Source organism: Anser anser, assembly GCF_964211835.1.
Source record: "Anser anser genome assembly, chromosome: 5".
Lineage (NCBI taxonomy): Eukaryota > Metazoa > Chordata > Aves > Anseriformes > Anatidae > Anser > Anser anser.
In genome coordinates this window covers 6,983,216-7,003,548 of record NC_139725.1, presented here as the reverse complement: position 1 = coordinate 7,003,548, position 20,333 = coordinate 6,983,216, and the positions used below count along the sequence as shown (strand labels likewise).

At 40.9% G+C, this 20,333-nt stretch overlaps 1 protein-coding gene and 1 long non-coding RNA gene across 10 annotated transcripts in view; one reads left to right on the top strand and one right to left on the bottom strand.

Moving 5' to 3' along the window:
• Positions 1–20,333, bottom strand: part of LOC310900241 — a 303,162-nt gene that overhangs the window by 147,588 nt on the left and 135,241 nt on the right. For 4 of the 5 annotated variants that reach the window (XR_014584942.1, XR_014584943.1, XR_014584944.1 and 1 more), the window contains exon 4: positions 2,920–2,982. The exons of the other annotated variant lie outside the window; for it this stretch is intronic. This is a non-coding gene — a long non-coding RNA (uncharacterized lncRNA). The remainder of the gene's footprint in view (positions 1–2,919; positions 2,983–20,333) is intronic. 5 annotated transcript variants of the gene reach the window in all.
• The window catches only part of SYT9 (synaptotagmin 9), an 81,086-nt gene continuing 72,492 nt past the window's right edge, over positions 11,740–20,333 (top strand). For 3 of the 5 annotated variants that reach the window (XM_083837905.1, XM_083837904.1, XM_083837903.1), the window contains exon 1: positions 11,741–12,008. In XM_083837905.1, coding sequence (XP_083694031.1) covers positions 11,861–12,008 — 148 coding nt within the window. In that variant the 5' untranslated portion in view covers positions 11,741–11,860. Of the gene's footprint in view, positions 12,009–20,333 lie in introns of all 5 variants that reach the window. The other 2 variants (XM_083837902.1, XR_014584935.1) reach the window with 2 other exon arrangements.

Below are 20,333 nucleotides of genomic sequence, written 5' to 3'. Positions count from 1 at the left end.
AGGTTCCCTTGGTAGTAGACACAAAACAACAACAACAAGCAAATTCCCTCACACCCTGAAACAATCAGAGGGAGATTTTAACATAAGCCTATAAGTGTTATAGTTTATTATACTTAAAGTTCTCTCAGCTGTGCCCAGAGGAGAACTGTTTTACCCCAGGTACCCTGGCCTCTTTAGTTCAGGTCATCCTGAGTTTAGGAACCTCTCCCACTTTTGCAAATACAGCCTTTTTAAAACAGCTCAAGTACTCTTTCTCCTATCCTCTATTCAGTAACCTTGGTTAAGCTCCTTTAAACAGCTCTGTGGGATATTAGAGATGGATTTCAAAGAATAAATTCCAGTGTTAAGGAAAGGGCTGTGCAGACTTGAGATGGAGAAACACATTTTCAGGAACAAGAACTATGTTGCTTAAGCTTGCTATCAATCATTCTTTCAGGTATGCAGCCTCATTTGGCTGGGAAAAGAGAAGTCTGTGTACACTGTTCAAAGAAATTGCAATGTATTGGCAATGTCATGCTCACAGCACAACTGTAAGTAAACCATTTTATGACAGTCCACAGGAAAGCATAAAATGCATAAGTAAGCCTGGAAATCTTGTAAGATGTGATCAATGAAAAACACAGTACTATATCTAAATTCAGCTCTGTAAAAGCCACCCATTTCCTGAGTCTATGCAAAGGTATTACAAATGATACACAGAATGCTAGAAACAATAAAAAAGGAAGGAAAAGATACTTGAAACTGATTTGTGTGCAACCATGCAACATTATTAAAAAAATATTTTCCATTACATAAATGTTATGATACTTAAGGTCTTCAGTTCAAAACAAACAAACAAAAAGCTGCCAACTGCACAGTATTTATCATGTTGCCTTTGATCTACAAGGTATACCAAAAAGCCAAAAATTCCACAAGGAAATTAAAGTTTAAGTTAACATGGAAAATGTAGAGGAACAGTAATGTATGATTTATGCTGGATCAAGTTCTCATTAGTGTTTGCTGAAGTAAAACAAGGTGTACTGGAAAAAGCCTACCTGTTATGTTTTACTTCTTCCCAGGACAAAAATAATGAAGGTGCTATTCTGTGCATTTACAGAATTACAAAGAACTGTAATTCCATGTAACATTTTAGAATATTTAATCCCTTTACATAGGCAGAGGGATTCATAGGCAGAGAAAGCAGGCAGCAGAGCGAATGCTGTAATCTTTTCTTTAAAAACACAATTGGCACAGAAATTGTCCATTTTACTCAGGAGGATGCAATTACATTTCAGCTTTCATGTAAAGCTGGCTTCATAAAATTGAAAAGCCTGTGTATGAACAAAAACATAACAGCAGGGAAAAAACAAAGACTATAGTTGGCTATGGATCATTTCTCCTTCCCCACATGGTTTGAGGGAAAAATAGCTGGATGCACTGAGTGAAGCCAATCTGCAGTAAGCAAGCTTGTATCAGCGCTGCTGACCTAATGGTAACAAGGAGCCCAGGACTGAAGAATTAAGACTCCTGAAGAAAGCACATAATCAACCCCTCATGTCTTTAAGTAAAGATTTCATGAGCTACATGGGTTAAAAAAAAAAAAAAATAAAAAGAGAGAGAGAGAGAAAGAGAGAAATGGAAAGTTATCTAAAGTCTCAAGGGAGGAAGAAGTACCTTGCTGGTCAACCAAAATCCAGCAGTTGGGACTGGAATAGAGAAGCCTCACTCACTCCTTATTCTGCCAAACCCTTTGAGAGACTGCAACACAAATTTCCTGGTTTATTTTAACTGAACCATTTTCTGTAGGGCAATGCCAATCTGTTTGATTGGTTTAGGATGGTTAATAAGAACAAACCTCAGGGCTGAGGGGAGAAGGGGGGTGGGATGGAATACAAAGACAGACAGACAGAAAGACAGAGGAAAGATCTTCTTTCCTTCCTCTCAGCTTCATATAGTAAAATTAGCAATGTTTGGCTAAATGAGGAGACTCTCTCTCTCTCTCTCTTTTTTTTCTTTCTGTTTTTAAATCAGCAAAAACAACAGCAACAACAAAAACACCTCTGAAAAAGCTTGTCTTCTGCCCTCACTGGAACAGAAGATATTTTTAAATTCTTCGAAATTAAAAAAAACTGGGAAGACATTTCTCATCCAACTCTAACTGTACTATAATTAACAGAAGAAAAGTTTGGATTCAGATAGAAACCATAAATACAACTTTAAGATCAGAAACTGTCAACTTAGGAAGTTCCACTTACTATGTTAGGCTGCAATACGTTAATTAACTTTTACTAAGCAATGTTAGTTCCTAAGGTGAGAAGCAGGAAATAAAGTCAAAAGACTCTATTTCTATATGCAAACAAATATAGCTTATGTTGTGAGACATAACTGAGTGGAAATCCTGACCTGTTAAATATTGAGGTCTTTACTGTATAGTTTCAGATACTTTGATCAAATGTTAGAGAACTCAAATGACAGATTAATGTCCACTTGGAAAAAAACATGCTGCTCACATTTTATCAGAATTTCTCCTTTTTTTTTTGAGTATCATGTTGTTAGACAAAAAAAAAAAAAAAGTTAAACGATTATTTTGGTGAATACCTTAAAAATTAAATAATAATTAAATAATTAATGCTACAGAAATTTTATTTTATTATTGATAGCAACTAGACAGATTGTATGTCTGCCAAGAGCAAAGTTACCACCAATAACCACTTTGTTAAATACAAATAGAGAAATTTGCTACCTCTGACAATTTAGTGAGAACTATCAATAGAAATATCAATCATATCACACATTCCTTAGTTTGCTCACATTTTCAGTATTAATAAAGTATTTATCAAGGTGTCTATTATCGTGTTGCTAGTGGGACTCCAGGAAACTCATTTATGCATGGGGCTTCAGTCATGAGTTTGTTATGTCTGTGCCAAAAAAACAGCTTACCTTTCTTTCCATCAAACGTATCTCATACAGCAACACAGCTCATTTATTCACCCAATATTTCAACTGTAATAGAAAAATAAGTTGTTTTTTAGTCTGTTGTGAAGAGATGTTCAAGCTATCTACAAAACTCTGTCTTACACAAATTTATGCCAAGCACTAGCTCCTGTGATTTGCACAGAACAGAAGGCCATCAGCCTCTGCATTTAGGTATTGCAAGTTACACTGTTGCCAAAACATCATGTGGGTTTCCTTAATCTCTTTTCTTTTTGAGTGAATTAAGTAAAAGAGAAAAGGAAATTGAACAATGTTATTTCTGTCTTTTGTTACTCAAACAAGCAGTCCAGGAGCATTACCGTAGGCAGTCCTGTTTCAGAGATATACTTGTTAAGTGTCTAACTTAGGGACATGGATTGTCCCATTTAATTAAACACGAAGTATTCTGGTGCTTGAAGCAATGTACATGCATGTGCTTAAATTCTGATTTGAATTCACGCTTGTGGAAAAAGGGATTACACATTCAAACTCTGCCTTGAGGCTAGGACAGCGATGGACACCACAGCACAGGCTCCAAAGCAATTACAGAAAGAGTCATACCAAAGAAACTTCCACAAAGAAGAAAAATGGAAAAAATGAGGTAAAACCTTTCATAAAAAACAGCATAAGGTCACATCAAAAGCGGAAGGAGGTTTTTAAGGCCTTACAGTTCCACACACACAGTCACTTTACAGGCCACACACCTTTTGAAAGCATTTGCTGAACACCCAGAAGAAAGTAAGCTTCACAAAATCCCATCCCCTGCTAGAGATGGTGGCAATCTAGTAACCTGAAGTTATACACACCAGGAGAGCAGTATTATGGTCCCTTTTTTCAGGATCCTGACTGGGAGAAGGCTGCGTGTTCAGGAGCAGTCATCCATGGGACTCAACGCCGGTGCTGCGCTGCTGAGGCGCCTCAGCCGCAGGGTGGGCTCTGGCAGCCCCTGCCCCAGCCTGGCTCCGATTCTACTGCCCATGGGGCCCCCGCTACCCAGGAGTGCAGCAAGAAGCCACTGTGTGAGCATCCTTTAGGAACAGCTTTTCTTGTAAGGAGATCATACATTAGATCGTACTCTTTACCTGAACCCAAATCAGTCTAAACCTGCTCATTAATGTATTTGCTAGGTATTTTGCTATGGATGCAAAACAGAATGGGCCAAATGAAGCAATTTGGACTTTTCAGATTTTTGTAATACAGAAGTTGAACTTTCTGCCTAAGTGAACCTGCGAAGTCACACTCATATTAATTGATTTATTCCATCTTTTTCATTTACCTTTCCATTTCGACACTTCCAACTTCAAGACTACCTAGTGGAAAGCATATCCTTGATGCAATTAATTGGCTATTTTTAACCACCACTGGCTTCTGGATGGACTCCGGATTATCTGGTTACATGTTATGGAGCACAACCAGAACTAAAGGTAGATCTGAAAGGAATAAAATTTTTCATCAGTCGCCAAGGGTACTTGTGCATCAGGGCAAAAATATCCAAGTTCCAGTTATGAGGTTGCATGGTCAACATTAGAACCAAGAGCCTGTGGGCCACACACAGAAATATATTTTCTGTTCTTTGTGTAAGAGTAGTCATTCTCCAGCTCAGCTGTCCAGATGAAGGACTCAAATGCAACATCAAGAGCTGCTTTCTTAGCATTCTCTTACAAATTCAGCAAGCTATAAACCATATAACCCACAAAACGTTTTTATTCCTTCTTTCAGTTAGGAAATAGTAATAAGTAGCTGTAAGCTCCTGAGTGGAAATACATTAGTAGAGCTTTCCTCCAGTCCACGTTATGATTGAGCTCTTTTATACCTACTCACATGAACTGTGCCACTGAGACAATCAATGAGTTATTATATAAAGGTCCTACTAGACAGTAAGATACCAATTTTGAAAATCATTTTTGTCCCAGATGATTCTGCTTTTTGAACTAGAAAAAAATGCTTTAGACATAATAACATTTACTCTATTCAGTGGCTTTCAGTTTGCTGAGCCTTCTTCAGGCTTTACGTACAGTCCTGAATATTAGCTGGACTTCTATAATAACTTTTTTTCTGGGCAAGCTATTTTCAGTGACCTTTATTACATGTCATTTCTCATGTACATTTCATGCATTTACAAATACACAAATGCTATAAATGACACAGATGTTGTCGTTTTTTGTTGACTGGAGATTCATAAAGTATAGGACCAGCTCATACCTTGTTATCACCTGGCTCCTGTGAACATGTTAACATAAATAACAAACTTCAGGGGTAAACCTTAAAGGAGTAAGACACCTCATTTTCAGGGGATTCTTTTCCAAAATCAACTTTTCATCTTCCTTAAGGACTTAGATGCTTCAGCGCACGAGGGGAGAATATTAGGCACAATGCCTCAGAAACAGGAAGTACAATGGTTGTCAAGGTTAATGTAGGAACACTCTTCAGCGTATTCCGTTTTCTAAATAATAGTCCACCAAGTAACATAGAAATCAGCAGAAGAACCATCACTTTTGCAATTTTGCTCTCTGTTCAAGAATAACTCACAGAGCAAGACAGTGTTATGCTTCTCACAGCTCATGACTAGGGTCATAGAATCATGGAATATGTCAAGTTGGAAGGGACACACAAGGATCATCGAGTTCAACTCCTGGCTCCACACAGGACTACCAGTACATAAAACCTTTATGTCTGAGATCTATCAAACTCTTTATCAGTTGTCCAAATGGTTCTTGAAATCTAGTAGGCTTGGCATCTCTCTGTTCTCAAGGGAGTCTACAGCTCCTCCTAATTCAGTATCAGCTACAAACTTATTTAGCACACATTTGAGTCCTGCATCCAGATCATATATAAAAACATGGAAGAGAACTGGCCCTAAAATGGAGCGCTGCAGAACCCCACTAGTGACCGGCCACCAGTCTGATGTAACCCCATTTACTAAAACCCTCTGAGCCTGACCGATCAGCAAACTGTTTACCCATGCATTTGCTTTTCTGTAATCCCTGCCCAGAGCATCTCAGCTGTGTCATTGACAAACCCAAGCTCCATATAACCCATCTCATCTAGAACTGAATCTAGTATCAGATCCAGAATTTTATCTAGAATCACCTAGAAATAAACCTAGAGTGAGTGAACCATTTTTAAATGAACAAACAACAACAACAACAACAACAAAAAACACAACTCCTTAGATTACCAGCACTAAATTTGTAAAAAAGATTAGGAGTACAAAGGAACAAAAGCATATGAAAGTGTGAGGAAGGCACAAAGCTTGAATTTGATTAAAAAATATATTTCTTATGCTAAAATTATATTACTTTCTGTTTTCCATAATGTGTAACAGATATCCAGGGACAGTTTCATTTGTGTTGTAACTCTATTAGTTTCAAAAGCTTGCAACAGAGATGTATCCGGCCCTTCATATTTAGTACCAAAACACAATAAAAATCTGTTTCATTTTTTTAAATAAAATGGATAAATAAAATGAATTCCATGAAAGAAATTTGCATTTATATAGCTCTTCTCGTTGACAAAGGATCTCAAAGCAATTTGCTGATAGCCACATAAATTTCTAATTAACAATTCTTTTTCGGATTATTTCTGCTTAAACGTGTCTTCTGAATCACCAGAACTCCAGGCTACTGCATGTTAACTGTGTCATATCCCAGTCTACACCCTTACAAATTAGGAACTGGATTGGAACCCCTCCTGTGCTGGCTGAATCCTTACTCAAAAGAGTAATCCCGCAGAATTCAATGAACCTACTCACATAGTAGGTGAGTAGTGTATTAAAATATTGTAGAGCTTACACCTATACATCTGAGGCCGTCCATGTGAGTTTCTCTGCCTTTATAATTCTTCCCTTTAAATTTAGAAAACCACAGTGTAATCCTACCAGAATAATATTAGCTCATTTTGCATCTGCATCCTAACAGAAAAACTAAACGCTCCCCCAAGTGGGATGCCGCCCTGAAAGGGGGAGCTCTGTCTCACAAGCACATGTTAGTCCTCATGTTCTGTAAAGAGCATATCCTTTTTTTTTTTTTTTTTTCTTTTTTCTTTTCCTGAGCTGAGCCAGAAACAGCGTCATTTGTCTGGTGGCTATGTGAAAAGCTTATCTAGTTCACTTTGTGTTCATCTAAAGTTGATCTGCTTAATTATTTCTTCCATTAAACAGCCCACTGCTGCTTCTTTCTGGTTAGAAAAAGTGTCAGTGTTACAGGAGAGAGCTTTTCTGCTCAGAGGCGCTGGGATTAGAAGAACAATCGCTTTGCCGTTGGAGATTTGTGTTTGGAGGCAGATTGTTTCTGAGCACGAAGGAACGTTTTTATGCTGACACGCACCCGTGTTATGAACTAACGTCAGGCTCTGGGGTGGCAGTAGTTATAGTCCAACGGATCAAAACTGTTGGTTTTGGATAAATAAGACATCTAGGGTTATTAGAAAACACAAGGAAGCATGTGGCAAGATGTTTCAGTTTAATGGCATCGTTTGTAGTAAAGCTGACTTCTTGGAGGTATGGTGTGCAGGGCTCCCTGGAAACAGACCATTAGGGAGGGCAAGAAAAGAATTTGATGCCTTCTTTTTTGTCACTGTGTCAGCTTGGATGAGAGCATAATAAAATGGAGAATAATGGCAAACAAGGGCTTTGGGATCTCTGGTTCTTTGCTGTACCAAGAAGCACAAGGAATCAAAATGAATGAACTCTTCAGCAGTATGACAAACTTGTTGTATGTAGTTGCACAGACCTTCTCTTCTCCTAGTACGTCACCTTGGTTTCTCCCTCTGATGCTGTACTCTCTGTTGATCTACATGTAGTGATATTTCCTATCTTCAGGAAGTTTACCTAACATTACCTGTCAGTCTGGACATAGCTGAGCTACAGAAGAAAACGTGATGCAACCTGGTTTCTTAAGCAACGCTTAGAGGGTTTCTCATAGTTTTGACTTGGTTCAAAGCTTTGACATTTGGGAAATGTTAAGGAGTAAGCTGAGTACTCCATACTTTCATTTATCTGATGCTGTTATCTCGGAACTCAGATTAGCCCAAATTGGATCGTGTCTCCTACTGTGAGTCATTTGTTTTGAAAAGGTCTCTGTGAGCTGAAAACCCAGTGACAAGTCTAGATTTTGGGTCCCATGTTCCTTTTGGGTAAACGGGCTTCTGCTTCCCACAGGAATCAGTAGTAGTAGGAATTAATAAATGCCTCACGTTTCAGTTCTGAAGTCTTTAATTTCAGAAATTACAGAAAATCTGAACACAAACTAATTTCTTTGGAAATTTGGAGGGAGAAGTGATTAAAAAAATTCCAGAGCCAATCTTTTGCATGGAGTTAAAGCACAGAAAAAGGAACACTACAGACCAAAGTCACTCTGCTGGTGCCTTCACCTTCCAGGCTTCATTTGGAATGACCGTGATTTTGCTCTGACAGATTCTTTCTTTCCACTTGTGATTGAAGAGAGGTAACTCTTCATAGAAGAGTCAGGCTCATCCTTCCCTGACACTGTGCCCATGCCCCTACCTGTTACCCTCAAGTGAGGGAGCTGCTAAAGCTGCTGCTGAAGTTCCCTCCTAATGTAAAAGAGGTTTGTGGGGTGGGTGCACAGCACATTCCACCCAAAGACGTGTGATGCTGAGGAAGAAGACTGCAAATCCCCTTAAAACAAGGACAGTATCAAATTGCAAAAAGGGATTCCAAACAACAACAAAAACCAGATTTAATCCATTTGGTCTGTAATTCGGCATGCTACCAGACCAGAAAGGTATAAAACTTTGCCAAACACTTGATGAGTTCTGCTTACGGCGTAGGCATAATAAAAATTCTGATGCAAGTTGCCTACTTTCTTCCACAAAGGCGTTTGTTTCACGAACACCTGTGCTTCGAAGATGATTTCATTGCCAGGCAACCCTTGTGTTGCTGCTAGAACACTGGGGAAAAGCTTTATTTCAAGGTAAGAAAGAAGAATGTGAAGAATGTGTCAATTGAGGATGACAGAATTGTTGTAGGTCAATCAGTTAAACTTACTTTGATTCCACGTCTAGTGGGCTTGGGGATTTTTTTCTAACTTCTGAGTACACTGTACTATGTGAGGGCAGCTCTGCACTAAACAGAAGAAAAATATATACCCATGGTCAGTACAAGCTGTAACTTTCAACATCAGGTTAACAGGAGTGTCCCACTGCATCATGCAATGCCCTTCTAGGACCACAGTTCATTAGGGCAGCATATACTGGTGTTCTCAAGTGTACTGCCTGCCCTGAATGGGCAAAATTTACAGCTGAGACAAGAGTAAGCTCATCACAACTAGGGATGACAGCAAGAATAGAAAAATGCATTCAATGGCAACAAAATGGCAGATATAACCTAGTTTTCACAATTATTCACAGGAATGAGAATTGCATTTGCTTTTAGACACAGCAGATTCCATTTGCTGTAATTATCTCCAGAAAAAGACTCGGTGTTTTCTTGGACAGTGCACTAAGTACCTGTTCTGAGCTTTTGAGAATAGATGTCTTTGTTTACTAGCAGTGACATCCAAGCAATTTTACGGTCTTTCCTCCATTAGATTCTGAAAAATTTCCTACCATCACCACCTGCATTACAAACATATCAGCACCTTCAAATTGCTACCATTTCAAAAATGAAGCAATATATTTTAATTAGAGGAGAAAGATAAAGAAGTTACCACTTCATCAGCAGGCCATCCAGAGTTCAGTCTGCGGCAAGCTAGAATTCCAGGCTAGTGCTGGGCTTATGGTCCCACAGGAAAAGAACCACACTTCAGTAAATACATTAATATCACTCTCAGTCGATAGGTTCGGCTGTCCTGGATGCAGTACAAGCTATAGAACAGCACTGCTCTCTAGGTATGGCATGATCGCTGACTACTCGGACTGCACTTGGCAGATGTCTCCATCAGTGGTCTTTAACAGCCCCTCGGTCTTTCCTCCTCTTTATTACCTTCCACCAGCATTGACCAGTACTCGATTCGGTGTTACAGATGAAAGAGTAGCTAACCCCAAAGAGCTTATGAATGTGAATAATTCACTAAGCCTTTTGAGAGTGGTTTTCCCCCAGAGGAAATCTCTGGTGGCTCAAGGTTCTACCAAGTTCTGTAAACTACAGCCCTTCTTTGCTGAAGCAGCAAGAGCAGCAGTACTCCTACTGCCAGGTCCTTGGTTTCAGAGAAAGCTGTGATTCACAGCTCCTCTTCAGAATCCTCTCTTTCCCCTCTCTTCCTGCACTCTTGGAGAAGTCAATCCCACTGGTATTCCCAACACTAAGTTAGGTATTTGTGCAGCATTTATTGAGGCTAGTAGGAAGTTTCTTCTTGCTTGGATGTGAAAACGTATACTTATGAATATCTCTGGGCTTCAGAAGTATGATTTCAGTGAGTATAACAGCTACAGGCCATTTCATTATCTATGATTAACTTCTAAGAAGAAGCCAGCATGACAGTTACCTGTTTGCTGATGGAATTATACCTGGTTTATACAATCATGTTTTACAGACATCATTTTTCTATTAGAACGGGAAAAAGCTCATGCCTTTTGAGACATAAGCAATGGTGCCAAAGCACTAGCAATCCTTACACTAGTAAACAACTTCTGTTGTTAATGTCTGCCCTAGTCACAGAGTAAGTTGTAACTTATTTCACTGCTATAGTTTTTTCTTCAGAAAGAAAGAAAGAAAGAAAGAAAGAAAGAAAGGAGGAAAGAAAGAAAAAACAGTTTCTACCAGAAGATGTTGCTGTATGCACTGTTCTAGAACCATTATCACCAATCTTCAAGCAGTAGGCTGAACATCCCTACCAGTCTGAACTTTCTGAGCTCATCATGGCCTCTGATGTTTGCTTAAACCACTCTAAAACAGAGACATAAAACATCAAGTTAAATGTAGTAGCTTCTCAGCTTCTCTCCTCACAAAACCAACAGCCTCCCTGCTGACCAGTCCAGGGGGCCAAGCAGCACCTCACACCTCTCCTGCTTCTCAGGATAACTACACGCATCGGATGGTGGCTTCTCAGCCTGCTGCCTCCTCTGGGAGAGCAGGAGGCTCTCCTGCCTGCTCCTCAAGCTGGGCCAGGTTCTCGGGTGCCTGGGATTTGTCAGTGATGCTTTAACTCTTCCTAACCCACCCCACCGAACAGCTGAAGCACACCATTAGCTACACGGGACTCACACTATCAACATTTTCCCCTCCGCTAGGCTCCCAACTGCTAGGGCACGCATTATTTATTGAGAAATAATTTCAAGACAGTTAGTTGAGTGAATGCAATCCTTTCTGAATAGGAGCAGGCGGTGAGGCTCAAAAAACTCACGGTGTTTAACTGTTTATAGACACTAAACGTAGACCAGCAAAGAAGGGGCTAGGGCCTGGCTCGTGATGAAGAGGAGGAGGAGGAAGAACAGTAGTTGCCCGAGGCTTGCTGCCTGCCGAAACCCGCACCCGAGGCCTCCTTTTCCTACACCCTGCAAATTCTCCCCCGGCCCGGCCCGGCTCGGGGCGGGGGGAGGGGGCCGGCGGGACCCCCGGCCGCAGCCGGCTGGGTGCCCCCCGCCCCGGGCAGAGCTGCGGCGGCGCGGCTGGGCGGGCGCCCGCCCTCCCCGCTCCCGCGTTCAACTGGTGGGTCCTCCTCCTCCTCCTCTCCTCCTCCTCCTCGGCCGCCCCAGAGGAGCGCGGCGGCGCGGCCGGCGGGCAGAGGCTGCGGGACGGCCCCCGGCGGGGCGAAGCTGGCAGCGGGGGGCGCGGCGGGCGGCCCGGCGGGGCGGGTGCGCGGCCGGCGGCGCTGGCGGAGGATGCGGGCGGCGGCCCCGCGGCGCGGGCGGCTGCAGGAGGGCGGCGGCGGCGGCGGGGCCGGCGGCGGGCAGCGGCGCGGCGCCTGACCGCAGAGCTCCGCTCCGCGCCCGAGGATGCTGGGGGGCGATGCCCGGCGACAGGGAGGACGAGATCTGCCAGAAAGCGCTGCAGCTGCTGGCCGAGCTGTGCTCCGTCGGGGCGGTGGAGAACGAGAACTGCCGGGATTTCATCTACTACCTGCGGGACAGAGCCCGGCCCCGCCTCACCGACTCAGGTACGGCCGCGGCTCCCCGGGCGGGCGGGCGGCGGGAGGAGGGCGCCTGCCCCGCGGGGGGCTCCCGGGGCGGCGGGCCGAGGCCTCTCGGCCCCGCGGGGCCGCCGGCGGGGACGGGGGCACCCCCGCAGCCCGGGCCCGGGGCACCTTCCCCCGCTCCGCCGGCGGCCGCCGCGGCGCCCGGCGCTCGCTCGCATCGCAGGCGGGCGGAGCCCGGCGCTTCGGGGAGACGCGGCCCCCCCGGGGCTCCCGGGGCTGCCGGGCACGGCTGCTGCCGGCCGAGGGCAGGGCTCCGGGCAACTTTCTCGCCCGGTCGGGCGACCCGCGGCCCCGGGGGCGGCCTCGGCGGCCGCCTCGGTCCACAGCATCCTTGCCCGGTGCGGCGCCTCGGGGCACGGCATCCTCGGCCGGTGCAGCCGCCCCGGAGCTTGCTGCGGTGTCGCCGGGCTCGGGGGCTCTGTCCGTGCTCCCGGGGCCCTCCCCGCGGCGCTGGCTCCGGTTGCGAAGGCAGCGGGGTTTTCCGGGGCACTTCACGCACGGCGCAATCCAGCCTAACTTCCCAGTTCTGCCTCCTCGCAGGCTGCAAAGACTGCTTCTTGCGGTTCCGTAGCAGGTGTGGGGGCCGGAGGTCTGGCGAGATGTACGCTGAGGGTGTGCGTCTGGATTATGGTTGCCTTCTTGTATCTTGGCATAGCACTGATTTAAAAACTTTCGCTTAAGGAAGCTTCTTAAGCTTTCAGCTAGTCAAAAATGCTGAAAGACTGACGATGTTCTGGACATCTCTGGCCATAAGGGAAAGGCAAATTACAGTTTCACTTAGGAGCTTAATATATTTATGTTTACACCATCAAGTGGAGTTTGCTCACTGTGAGCAGAAATTTAAAGAGTTAAAAGAGAAGTTGATAAACATTTGTAGTACTCAAAAGCCTCGGTGCTAGATCAGCTGATCATCACAGCATAGTATTATTTTCTGTAATATTCCCTGGAACACGTTAGCTCATTTAGCACAGGGCAGTCAAATTACACTGTAATCTTAAACACTTTTATGTGATTTGGGAAACCTGAAGTAGGACTCAAAGTGCAACTTACTGACAAATGCTTGGATATGCTGAAAGGCCCGGAGGAAACCAGTAACAAGAAGAAAATGGGGGGTGGGGGTGGGGGGTGCTCTTCTATCACAATAAATGAATAAGGAGTTTTCCTATACTCAGTCTGCTCATATCCAAATTTATTTGCAGCCATTCTGGCTTATCTCTCACTTGAAATATTCAAATTAAAGTAATTCATGCAATGTTTGATAAGGATTTTTTAAAATTAGACAGATTTAATTGTTTTGTTCATATAGACAGATTTAGTTGCTTTGTTCACATAAGCAGTAATTTTTGTAACAGACACCTGTGATTTTCTGTAATTTTCATTTACCAAGGGATTAATCACATATTTGTATATCAGGTGATGATTCCCAAAATGTCTACTTAAATCAGTGCTCTCTTTGAATACTAAATAACTAGAAATGCATGTGAAGACTTCAGCCTCAGCTAACTTGGATAACAGCTTTTTGGATTCCTTTAAGAAGGTGCCTGTTTTTTCCATCAGCCTCAGGCAGAGAATACCTGGCATTTTTTTGGGGAGCATTTTTCAGACATGCTGTGCTCAGTAAAAATTCATCGCCGCTACTTAAAGACAAAAATTTGATTTGTATTTATTTCGACCTGTTTTGCTTAAACCATTATTATACATTATTACGTAAACAGACTCTGGTACTGTTGCAAACCCGCTCAATTACACAGAGCAGCGCTCCCTAACCTTCGCCAGCCGATGTGCAACAACAGCGAGCAATTATGCTGCAGGCAGCATCTTCCTATTGGCCTCAATTTTAACATTTTTATTTTCTGCAGCTGCAGGCAGTCTCAAAGGGTCTAGCAGGCAACACATTACCCATGAGCCCTGACTCAGAAACCACTTCTGTAGAGTAGCAATGTTATGGCAGGAATTTACTAATTTACCCTGCCTTGTATTTCTTTGATTAAAATACGTATGTTGTCCCAGTAAACTGGCTGCCCGTGAGGTTCGTTTAACCAGTGATGTGATGGTATGGGCTGTGAGAAGACAGTGTACCTAACTTCCAAAAAGAAGGAATAAGATTTGCAATCACAGGATAGTACACTGGCTTGATTTACATTGTGAATTTCATTGACTTAACAATGGTGAAATGTCATGAAAAAGGACCTGATAGCAGGTTCAGCCACTCTCCAGCAACCGGTGGCCTAAATTTAGGGAGGTGAAGAAAACCTGTGCTGAAAGACAGCATCCTCCTAGCAGAAACAGGCAAAAGAAGAAGCTGTAATTGCTATAACCCATGTTTCTTTTCTGTGTGAAGGTGATATGCATTAGCCAAACCGAGCAACCTCCTCTTGGGCCAGACAACAGACCTATCTAAAAATGTGTACAACATTGCTCAAGTTGAGAAAAGTGCAGCTAGAAAACATTTACGATGAGTTTTTATACAACAATTAAAGCATCTAGGCATGCTTTTATGTGTTTTTTCTCCAATAAAATACTACTTGCCTACCCCAACTACATGATAGATATGGATGCTTTACAGCAGCCCACTTGGTTTGAGCCATTCATGTATGTTGGCTGTATTGTGGGAGTGGTAGGGGGACTGGACAGGCACGGTAGATACTGGCTCCCCACCATCTGAGATGTGGTGTGGGACTCAGAGAAGGAGGGAGGGGGCTGGGCTGGGTGCTTGGAACATGCACAGCTTCTTATTTTTCACCCAACTTGTCCTATTATGGGAAGCACCGTGAACTGCTTAGAGCATAAGTTTAAGGGCTAATGAGTTCCAGACTGAATGCACTGTTCTGCTGGATTAAAAGGGTGACATGGGTGAGTCAGATTTTAAAGGTTTTCAGAAAACTAAAAATACAAATTAGGCATTTAGTGAAAATTTTTTCAATTAGTTCAATAGCAGTTATATGTCAGACCACTCTTGAAAATCCCAGTAGGCATCCTTAAGCATTTGGATACCTTAACACGATGCATCTTTGTCTGTTCGATTCCTCCATTCTGTATTTGTAAAATGTTAATATTTCTATAGCATAGAAGGGTTTTGTAAGGATAAAGTGCTGTAAAAAGTTTGAGCACACCAAATACAAATTTTCCCTTATGAATACATTACATATGTACCTCATAGATATTCAGATGAAAACCATGTTAGTCATACGGGAGTTTGAAAACAATCACTCAAGATCACACAGTATCACCCCGTGACAACAACTAAAGCCAGCAGCAATTGTTGCAGATGAGGAACGGAAGTTGCTTGAGTGGAGGAGTTATACCAATGTGTAAGAAAATCACAAAGGCAGAAAAGCTGAATGGAGACACTGGCAATTGCTAAAACAGGAGTTAAGACCAAAAAAGTTGCATCTCCTTGTGGACTATTCCTCTAATAGATTTACCTTGCAACCAAACAAGTTGGCATGGCATGAATCAAAACTGCTAGAAGGGACACACGTTGTACGAGTGGACTTTTAAAAAGATGGATGTTTTGAGAAAAAATCAAGAGGAAAAGTTACATGTCTTCAATTTAGGATAGTTTAGATTTCAGCATAGAAGAGAGGAAGTAAGCCTTTTTTGGTGGCTTGATCTAGCGTCCCACTCTCAGTCTAACAGCTGGTACATGAGTATGAGTTACCTTTCCATTCTGGTTAACTTGACTGTATCAGAATTGAAATCGATTTGGAAATCAACCTCAAAGCCCTGGTTGTTGTTATAGTTTTTGGTGATTTTTGGTGTGTTTATTTATTTTTTTATTATTTTTTAAACAAGGAGAACTTCACAGAGATGGCAGTGGTAGATTGCAATTGCTGTGCATAGACTTTATGAATTTCTGCATTGCCTTTTGTTGTAGTATTTTGCCAACTTTGAAATGACTTGTGCTGCCTGCATACCTTCTACTGACTGCTAGATACTGGAACAAAGTGCTTAATGCATAGTTATGTGTTTATTGGTACTTACTGTATATCAGTAAAGTTCAGTTATATAAAGGAAAAGTATAAAAGGCACACTGAGACTGTTTTAGACAAAAGTGCATGGCCTTAGCACATTCTACAGGTTGAACTTTTCTACTTTTAATCAAAGAGTAAAAGGTTGCAACCCTTGAAATCTTGGAATAAAAAGTTTACAAAGTTCAGAGGGGGCTGTTATGAACTTGAAGACTGAGCAAAAAGATGTTTATGAAGATAAGAAAAAAGATAGTCTGTATAAACTATATAAGTCTATAGAACTCTTTTTATATAGTCTGTATATAGCCTATATAAAAAGTCTAGGCCATTAATCATAATGAATTTTCATTAATGTCATAGTGAGTGGAATACAGAGTAGAAATTAAAAGTAAACTTTCCTGTCCTAGTCTCTTGTGTTGGACTGCACCTCTTGAGAATAAGCCAGTAAGGTCTTATGCTATTCTTAATTACTTCAAAATCGACTAACAGATGCTAAAACGGAATCCATGGTGAATAATGTGGGTATGGTGATAGCCATTAGACTTAATGTATACTACAGTTTGTAAGTCAGAGATCAATGTTGTACAGTGTCAGAAAGTCATATTTTATTATATGATTGAGTTAAAGACAGTTGACAATCAAGAAACAAAAAACGTGGGCATGGAAATCTGGAGAACATTGAAGGAACAATATTGGTACAGTTACAGGTAAAGTTATGTTCTTGCAGTAGGATTTAAGAATCTTATTAATCACTACTTTTTTGTTTTGTTTGTTTTAAGTATACTTTCGATTTCAGGAAAGAAAAAGAACAAAGAAGCAAAAAGTCCTAACCGGCTGAAATGTGGCCTCCCAGTTTACCAGTGGAAAGTGAGAATCAAAGTTTGTGGAGAGTATCATTCTGGGGCACAGCTTGTTCCACAGGAAGCTAATACTTAGCTTACTTCTTCTCCTCAGCCTGTTCCAGATACGATTTGTAATTCCCCAAATAAAGCAAAATCCTTCGTATAAAATTGCATTCTGTGAATATAACAAGTTGCAGAATTCCTTCAAGATGCGAAATACATCTAGATTTATCTAGATGAATGCAAAAAAAGCATTTACAAAGTTGTAAAGATGTGAAAAATATCTGAGTAGGTAAAATAAATTTCAGTATGTTTTTATTCATTATGAGCAATTGCTTCCTCTATTTTCATTTTCCTTCTGCAAGAGGAATGTAAAACGCTGCCATGCAAAACGGATAGTATTCTATAAGCTGCATTAGTGCAAAGCTCTTTACAAAATAGAAAACAAGTATGAAACATTCACTGATGATGTCAAATAATGATGAAGTATAGTGTCCAAGTCACTTTGAGTTTCAAAAACCAAAGTACTGTTTCAAGATTTTAAAAAGAAAATACAGTGCAGTTATGTATTTTTAAAATGAAAATATGTATTGTTTCACTTCTAGAAAGTCAGAAAAAAAGTCCTCAGAAGGTAAAAATAAGTATTTCATATTGCCTATATTCTGAGATGCTCTGCTAGTTTAATTGCATATAAAGAAATAGGCACTCGGAAACTTTCCTGTAATACTGGAAGAACTTAGTATTTGGGTTTCCTGGAAAATGTGTGTTAACCAGGTAACTAAAATTAGAAGTAAAGTGAAGAAAGAGCAAGTAATGCTGAAAGAAAAGGTACTGTGTGCTTAATAATGACCTGACGGCTTGTAACTGTTTCTTTGGAAAATAATAATAAAATAATAATAAATAAAAAAAAAGTATGGAGAATATGAACAAAAATGAAAAGTAGATACATCACTATCTTTCTAGATAAATGTTTTACTTTGATGTAACTGCTTGGAGATTCTTTTTCCCAGATAAAATTTTGTTCTTTCCACCTAGAGATATGTAGGTAGATGTTTCACTTACAAGTTACACTCCAGAGGCAGAGAAAAGGAAGAATACAAAGATAATTCTTATTATAAAACTGTGATCGTGAGCTTCGATTAGGTTGGAGCATAGTAATATTAAATACTGTTCATTCATGAAAGGACAGATCCTTTCACCAGTGAAGTCATTTTACAGTTTTTAGTGGTGCAAAGCAACTTCATACATGCCCTTAGCATAGCAGTACTTCTAATTTAAGGAAAGAGATGGGACTAGTTTTCTGTAGTCCCTTTGACTAAGACTAGTGCAATTCCTGTCCTGTGGCTGCTCTTGGATGTCGTGGGGAGGAGAGCAAGTTTAACTGTATAAGAAAAGAAGAAAGGTGGCTTTTAGCCCTTCTTGGCCTCTGCATCTATATTCAGCCTAGGTGTGGAAAGCAAGAGGATTCTGGGGCTTCCATTTCCATTGTGTTTTGACTTCTCTCTTATATAGCAATTATACCAAACTACTGTTGTTTCACTATGCACTTGCACACTGAAACTACTACAAAACATTGTGGTATGCTTGCGTTAGACTATTATCAACTACGTCCTTTACATTTTTTTAAGTATGTTTACTCATATACTATATTCTTTTTATATATACTTATATAAAGAATATTTATTTACTGAAGTCATCGCAATCAGATTTGTCAAGTAATCCTAAAAGTTAGAATAACATACTAATTAACTCGGAAGTCAGTTATCTCTGCTGTCATCCCACAGTTTATGCAAGTCTCTTCCAAATGTGTGGTGAATGCTGAAGAAAATGGATATTTTGATTTGTAACAAAAACATGTATCATTGAAAATAGCCCAAAAGAGTAATGACAAAACAACAACCTTTCAAAAAGTAGGATGGCTAAATAGGACACAGTCTGTCTTATACCTGAATTCTCATCTTAAATGCCAGTTTTGCTGATGAAAAACAGGAGGCTAAATTTAGCCCTAGCACATACGACTGTTCTTGCCACTAAAACTTTATCACTGCATTTGTCATAACTCTTATTTCAATAGGATTTGCACATTTCCCTTAGTTAGGGGGGAGAGAAGGAAGAATTTGCTAATTGCAGTTTCCTAAGAAGTATCTGTAAGCTTAATTTCTGCAGGCAACAATTTATGTTTGGAGACTTAAAGCCCCAATCTCTTATGTAGAGGTGCTACTGTAATGGATTTATGGGTCATTAATTCATCAAAAACATAAACGTGTGTTACAAGAATGCAGAATTCTAACAGTTTACAAAAACAGCATTATTACATTTTTGTGTGATCCAAGTCCAAATGCTCGTCCACATTTCTCCCCGCAGATAACTTTCTGGAAATTTCCTTTCCAAACTAATTTTTGAGAGTTTAATTACACTGAAAATTCAGAGACCTAGAAATGTAACTCCAAAATGATTACTGTCATAACAAGCAGTTCCGTGAACAGCAGATCCAGTTAAATTCAATCTTGAGGCTGTGTAGCAGTTTAGCATCTTTGGTGTGTAATAAGTAAAGGTTGAACATAAACTGCTATTTTCCTTCAGTGGAGCAACAGTAGGATCTGTTTTCTTGAACTGGCTGCATGACATAAGCAAGAACTAAACTTGGTAATCTCTACTTCTCTCACAAATTTGATTGCTGTTGAGCAACAGTTTCAAGAGTCATATGATACATTGCAAGTGCATTTTTGCCACTGAGTAGTGTATTTCCTTATATTAGGGAAATTTGTTGCTCCTGCCTTACCTCAATTCCCTTTTTTAATCAGTTCATTAAAAAAAAAAAAAAAAAAAAAAGAAAATTGTGTTAATAAATCTTCCATAACTTCTCTTGGAAAATATTCTACACTATCAGACAACGGGGGAGGGGTTAATATTTCCTATTGTAATCCTATTCCCTGATTCCTCTGTGTCCCAGTGGTTCTGCGAGTGCGTTGCACATAGGCGGAGCGATGTTGGCATTGACCTGGAAGACTGCTCTAATACTCAGGAATTAAGCCTTGTTTTCTCACACTGCTTCTACACTGGGAAAAAGATATATAGGAAATATTCTTTTTTTTGTTTGTTTTATTTTATCTTCATTTAGGAAAACCTGCTGGTTTTCCAGTTGTTTTGAACCATGCAGAGTATAGATCTAAATGGTGTTTTGAACTGAGTGGGTGTACATCTGGAATTTATTATTCATTGCTTGGTTGTGACTTTGATTAGAGAAGTTCGTAACTGTGCTGTTCAGTGACAGCTTAAGTACTGGCTTTGGGTTGAACTGAGTCAGAAAGAAGGTAGCCTCTGCCTCTTCTCTTCCTTCAGTAAGAAGATAGAGCAGTATGCAGTGATTACAGGTCAGCTTATCAGAGGAGTTTGAAGCAAAAGCACTCCTGGTTACCCCTTCACCTATGGGGGGGAAGTAGTAAGAATCCGCTACAGTTCCTTCCCTTCTA